Raw genomic sequence first — 7,025 nt, 5'->3', positions numbered from 1 at the left:
ATACAAAAGAAACATGGTGCTCCTATACTGCTGTCACAGTTATGTATGGGAGAATTAATCCCTTTTTTGGCCCTGCAGTAAAATTCATCCTGAGATTCAATGCTGAATACACTATACAAAGCTAGCAAGATTTTTTTGCTTAACTATAGAAAAGTCACATTTAAAAATAATTTCTTTAATATTAAACAGCTGTCCTTTATATTGTTCTTTGGCAGAAAAAAAAAAAAAGGAAAAAAATCAACAGAACTTACCTTGCCAACAGCAGAAGCAAAGTACAACTGGAGTACAACGTGGAAACACACCATTAGCATGTAAAAAACCATATAAAAGAAACCACTAGTGTGTGGAAAGAGTTAAAATATTGGGTAACAAATTTGGTTTACCAATTATTTACAGTCAGGGCAATTGATTTATTTAACTATTTTTAAATGTATGGCTCAAGAAGTTACTGCCCACTTCCCTTCTTTACAAATGACACTAAACGCTGATTACAAAAGTGCTTCCTGCGCGAAAGGTCAAAACAGGCAACAGTCCATGAAGCATCATACCTCTTTATTAGAACAGCTGATGGCAAAAAGCCTTTTCAGTCTTTAATTCTCGGGATGTTGTAGGCATAACGAACCAAAGGGAATCCTCGGCTTTGGTAGAAACACGCACGGCCGCAGGCCTGCACCTGGTCAGAGCTGTCTGACACGAAAGAGTCATCCTCGTCCGCGTAGTCAGAGTGGGCTGACTGGGTGCCGCAGTCCGACCAGTAGCCATCCGGCCTTTGGCAAGGCACCACTGCCAGTGCGGGGCAGCTGTGTGATTTGATTAAATGTTTACAGGGCACAGGCTTGGATAAAAGGAGTGATTCGCAACATTCACACATGGTGATGTTACCCTGCAAATGGGTATAGACCCCACAGTCATAGTAGAAATCCTGCGTCACGCAGCCCCCTTGAGCGTTGACGGCGATAGCTACCGCTCCGTTCTTCCTGGTCATATGGCGCCTGAGCAGCTTCCAGTCTTCCTTGAACTTTGGGTTGAAGAAGACGTACAGAACCGGATTCAGGCAAGCAGGTAATGGGAAAAATATCAAGGTAACAGACTTCATGATTTCAGGGCTGATAGAAATCGCAGTGATCAACGGTGCAAATGAGAAGAACGCAACAGGGCAGAAGAAGATGCAGTTCGTGAAGATCAGCCAAGCGACATGCTTAATCATGCTGGACTGTGAGTTTTCCGAGAGGTCCTCTTTTTCCAAGTTGCAATACAGTTTAGTGTAGATAATAGCCATTAGCAAAAATGCTAATGAATTCAGGAGCACTAAAGTTACTGTGAAACCTAACGAAGGCGTTTCTCCAGTGGGGAAGGGCAAGCAAAGGGGTGATGCTGAGTACTCCGCTTTATAAAAAAGTGGTAAGCATCCTGCTACCACAGCACACAGGAAAGCAAAAACTGCTGCAATTTGAAATTGTTTTTGTCGATTGCTCTTCCCCTTTTTAATGATCTCCTTCGCAGAGAAGCTCCGTTCAACAGCTGCCAACATCAGGAAAAAAATGGCACTTTCTGACGAAAAGACTGCAAGAAACCCAGCAGCTCTGCAACCACTGCCAGTCTCCCACCATATGCCATATTCAGCAAATCTTCCCCATGAGACAGCATCCAAGAAAGTTAAAATACCAGTATAGACTCCCATAAATAAGTTAGAGACAGAAATCAGGCCTATAAACAGTTTGGAAGACGGCAATGGAGTACAGGATGCAAATATTGTTAACATGACAAGCAGGTTGAAGAACAAAGCAACCAAAAAAATAAACCAGACAGTAAGTCGAATCATCCAGCTGCCCAATAAATATTCACAAGGCTTAAAAGCACCTAGAAGAAAAAAAAAAACAGGACCACCAATTTAGGGAAAAAAAATAAATCAGGCCTTAATAAGCACGATTTTCAAAAGGCATTACAAGAGCACTCCTCATTAATTCATGAATTGAGTACACAGCTGAACTGCTAAATAGGTCAGTTGAAAGTAAACTATTCTGCTGAAGCTATTTACTAATTAATTATGCCTGAAATAATAATTACTGTGATGAATGGTCACTAGAGAATGCTTTGTGTAAACAAGGTAGCTAAACAAACTTAATTACCTTTTAGCTACTCAAAAGAGCTTTTATTAGTGCTACCTAAATACGTTTTATTTTCTTTAGATCTCATACATCATTTAAAAAGTTGGTAAAATAAAAGGCAATGTTCACAACCAACTTCTAAGGGGGAAGGATTTTTTAGAAGTAACATGTTCTCTCAAAAAATGATTCACAAACATGCCTTCCGAAGTAACTTTTGGTCACAGGGAAACATCTGTAAAACAGCCAACAAATTGAATTTATCAGCTTTAATAGGGACAGGAATTCACCACAAGTCCTCTCCCCCACCCTCGTCACTGAAAGGCACTGTGAGCTTAGAAAGTCTAATAGGGTAAATATTTTTTTTCTTCTTTTGCCACTTAAAAAAGCTTAAATAATAAACATCTAACAAGCAAAATAATATGAGGCAAGACAAGGAAAAAAGGTCACTACTTCTGCTTACCCTTCTAATCCTTCTAATTGCTATTTATTCCAGGGGGGAAATCCTACTGATTTCAAGTAACAATTAGAAGAGTTTAACCTCTCCTAACATCCCCATTAGGCACTGCTAATTGTCTGAAGCACAATAGCTGTGGATCTCTCCCTGCAGTCAGGCACTCTGGGAGCTGAGGGCAGAACTGAAAAACACCAAACTGGGCTGCTACCTCAGGCTGGAGCTCCAGAGCCGGATTCAGCTCTCCCAGCTCTGCACAGCTCATGCCCTCCCTTTAGGCAGGTGAAAGGTAAGTACAACCCATCCCTAATGCAGGCTGGAGCAACTGTGGAGAGTGGTTAAACACCAGTGCAAAAACATCCCAAGGCCTAAAGCAACTTCCAGAAATTACTGAACTGACAAGTCAAAAAATAATCTGTTTGTTTAAATGAGCAAGCTTCACTTCCGGGTAAGAAATAATGGTTCTAACTAGATTATCAGACCAGTAAAATCAGCAGTAAAATCCCTTTTTTGCAACTATTCCTGAGTAAGACATCCTTGTCAGAATAATTATTTTTACAGTACATTGACATGATGCAACAATACCTGCTAAGGTGAATCTACTTAAAAATAAAAACAACTTCCCATTTAGCAAATTTTAAAATGTCAGTGCTGGGCTTCCAAAAGCAATTTGAAGTCTGTTTTCTAGTAGCTGTACAGTGAGGTATTGTTAGACAAAATCCGCCAAGCTTTCCTGTCTTTCTCCTGAAGTCTAACTATACTTATAGTTAAAAGTTGCCCTCCTCTCACTAATATTCCCATCCCACCAGGGGCAATTCATGCTCGGAAGGATGAGTTTCAGGGCTTTCAGTGCTATGCTACTTGAGTGCCACTGTTCAGCAATCCATTCCTGCCATTAGGCAAAGCGGAAAGTGGATCTACGAGATGAGCAATGATTCAGAACTTATGGTGGGTGGAGTGTCCTACTTATGACCAGACGACAGCATGGCACAGAAAACAAGTTGTTAGTATGGGAGGGACTGGTGAAAAACAAGGCAAATTGTGAACTTGTAAAACATGCTCTTCATTCCTTTTAGAGCTACAGCATCTCTGGCATGGGCAAAAAGAGAGAGCTAAAAAGGCTTTAAAGATTCAACCCATGTAACACACATCTAAATTCCCATTCTGTGAACAGGAGATCAAAAGCATTGGTGAAATTAATTCTCAGATCACATACAGTTACATTAATAATATATTTGACTTTCTGACCACACTTTTTTTTGGCTGTGATCAAGAAATCCTTGTAATATTCTGTATACTAAAGCTGGAGTAGCTCAAAAGATGAAGAGTGAACAGATTTTCATAACGGATGTAACATACCATTTTAGGAGAAGAGAATGAAACAAGACTTGGGAAACCCCTGCTCATCCCGAAGCATACTGTTCCCCCCACCTATGTGTTCCTGTTTATGTGAACAGGAGGGTGCAAGATGTACAGTAGGAATCCTCTGGAGAGCCCGTGGCAAAGGCAAGGAAGTAGGAGGCACCACAGCAAGCTCTTTAGGAGCTGAGTGGAACCGTGTGTGGAAATTTGCAGTTCAAGGAAGATAAGCAGAAGAGCAGCAACGGAGCTGCCTAGAATTAAAATATTCGTTTGCAAGATCAAAGACTTTCAACACTCCTGGACTGTTCAAGCCTGAACTGGAGTAGTTCTGGTATGCCAATAAAACTACTCATTGCACATATATCTATAGCAGTTTAAGATGCTACTGCCTGCTCCAGCTACTTCTAACAGCCCTCTGCTGTCAATTAATGCTGCTATAGCAGGGCCAGGAACAGATCACATAAGCGTTCCTCATCCTCTCCCCTGCAAACACATCAGGCTTAGTTAAAACCACCAATGACAGCAGTTTGGGTTCAGCTTCTAAAGCGCAGGCTGACTTCTCACTGAAACAGATGAGCACTCATACAGTCTGTTCCACAGACATCTCTTTGGCAAAATAACACAGAATTAGGGGACAGTGCATTAAACACAGCAAACTTCAAAAAAAAGTATTACAGTCTTGTACGTTCTGCTTATGGAAACAAGCTTCATGTTTTTTCCGAGCATCATTCTCCAGTATAGTGCTGTGTGTCTAAAGCTGAGCCAAATCTTTGTGACTGCTCATCCAAAACAACACTGACATCAAATGAAGTTTCACCCAAGCATTGCAGAATTTAATCTTCTGCGTACAGAATGACTACGAGGCACGAAACGTAATTCTGCAGACAGCTATTTGCATAGCACCATGCCTGAAGTTCACAAGGTGGCTGAAGCACATTATAAGATTTACCTGTTGCTGGTGTACAGTGAATAATAGTCTGCCCCAGTTCCTCATTTTCCTCATTTCTTAGAGTATTTGCATCAGCTGTACCAAAGTAAAAATGAAAAACAGGTTAGTTGTAGGAAGAAAAAAAGTGAAATGCGGTGAAGCTGCCTAGGATGGAAGTAGTCCTTTGAAAGATCAAAGACCTGACTCTTCACCAACATTCAAGCTTTTAACAAGTGAAGCTGTTCTGGTTTGCCACTTAAGGTCAAACCCTCAGTGTGGAAATCGCTGCAGCAGTTTGAGTTACTACTGCCTGTCCCAGCTACTCACAATGCTTTACAACAAAGCAGCAACATCTTTCATCACTGGTGAAAAGATCCATGGCCTTGAAGTAGACAGCAGAAGGACAAGCCCTTTCTGAACAGGAAGGTCAAAATACTGAGAACCATAAAACATTTTTGTTCTGCCAGAAAATGACAGAAACAATACTGGCAGTTTAGAATTTTTTAAATTTTTTTTTTCTTTTCCTTAAACAGGCAAATCTTACACATTTAGAAAGAACATGGCACTGCCTATCTGTAAGCAGATGCTAAGTGCCTTCAGAGACAGCTTTTGTATCCCTGTAAAGATTTACATTTTCCAAATTTCTGTATTCAAAGACAACATACACTGCTATTCGGTCTAATCTGACCCAAAATAATACTGCTGGTTTAGTACAATGAAACACTTACCCTTCTCATGATCCATCAAGGCACCTTGATCTTGGTGACTGGATCCTTCAGCATTAGAGTTTAAATAAGAATCACAACCCCAAAACGCACAGCACTGGTAAGCGTACGGTACAGAGAGTGACCTGAAACACAGGCAGAACAACAAGTGTTACCCACTGTAACCCGAGTTAAGATTACCATCTATCAAAAATATTTCAGTGTCACACTTCAGTACTAAAACTGAAGCTTCTTTTTACCACAGGCGCTAATAAAAAGCTATTTCAAATTGGATCAGTTGTAACCATGTCTGATGAACTTTTGCACTGAGATAAAGGACAGGCTTGTCTGCTGCAAGGAGTACAAAGAAAATTCTGTGATGTTTAGGTCTCTCTGCTACTCATTCTACTCCATATACAAAACAAATTCCAGTCGGTGTTTGCAGCATTGCTGTATAAATGAAAATGAAAAGTAATTAAGCAAGTTAATTAAAGAGTAACTGTTTTGTAAGAAACTTAATTCCCAGATGACCATAATGTTGAAAATTACATCTTTCCTTCTCACTCTTCATTTTGCGGCCCCCAAATTAATTTTTTTTTTGCCTTTCTTTTTGTGTGTGTGTTTGACAGAAATGGTACATACTATTAATCCTGGCAGGGAAGAAGCACAGCTGCATACAGAGTTTTAAAAAGTCCACATAAACAATGAGATAATAGCAGACCAGAAGCTAACTCTTCTGACTTGAGGCTACAATATTGACTATCTGCAGTATTGTTCCTGAATTCTGTTCTTGTAAATATTTAGGAGGAACACCAGTCTAGAGGATCCCACAATGCATTAGCTCTCAAACACAGATTAAAACCTACAAACCAATCTGCTGTTTCCACAAGACTGCTGAGGCCTGCCACGGATTCCTTTGCTGGCCTTCGACAAGTTAACAGTATCTTTATCTCCATTTTTTCCATCAGACAGTATTGGAAACAATTTCTAACTGCTTCTTGAGGATTGAAATATTAGTGTGCAGAAAGATCTTTCAAAATGCAAAGCAGTTAATCACTGTCTGACCCACCTTCCACTGAAACCAGTACCAGCTTTCCATCTGAATTATTACTGTTATTTTTACCATTTGCCCCCAAGAATAAACAGCGTATGTACAAAGTGTGGTGACTACGGAATCAGACACCTGCGCTTCTGCTCCTGTCTTGCACACTCTAAAGACAGATGTGCTCAGTTCAATAACAAATGGAATCCACCCAAACCACTACTCCAAAGTCAGATGATATCTGTCTGGAAAGTGGTAGAGGAAAAATAGAAAACGTTCCAAGAAAATTGTCTGCGAATGGCTTCTATACCAAAATAGTCAGGTGCCCTGTCATATATGCCAACATTAAAGCCCTACAGGACTCAGCAAAGGCCCTGATTATTTGCCACGAGAATTATCTAAGCTGGCTTCATTTACTGCTATGTTGGAC

The 7,025-nt window shown here is 40.4% G+C and overlaps 1 protein-coding gene across 1 annotated transcript in view; it reads right to left on the bottom strand.

Annotated features, from left to right (window-relative positions):
* Positions 1-536: 536 nt before the first annotated feature.
* The window catches only part of LGR4 (leucine-rich repeat containing G protein-coupled receptor 4), a 30,586-nt gene continuing 24,097 nt past the window's right edge, over positions 537-7,025 (bottom strand). The window contains exons 15-17 of the mRNA XM_010078427.1: positions 5,572-5,699; positions 4,871-4,945; positions 537-1,860 (exon numbers count right to left, since the gene is read on the bottom strand). Of these exons, the coding sequence (XP_010076729.1) occupies positions 584-1,860; positions 4,871-4,945; positions 5,572-5,699 (1,480 nt within the window). The 3' untranslated portion in view covers positions 537-583. The remainder of the gene's footprint in view (positions 1,861-4,870; positions 4,946-5,571; positions 5,700-7,025) is intronic.

This window comes from Pterocles gutturalis, unplaced genomic scaffold (genome assembly GCF_000699245.1).
Source record: "Pterocles gutturalis isolate BGI_N339 unplaced genomic scaffold, ASM69924v1 scaffold1108, whole genome shotgun sequence".
In the NCBI taxonomy this organism is placed as follows: Eukaryota; Metazoa; Chordata; class Aves; order Pterocliformes; family Pteroclidae; genus Pterocles; species Pterocles gutturalis.
Note: the sequence above shows the minus strand (reverse complement) of the source record. Positions and strands in the feature narration are given on the sequence as shown.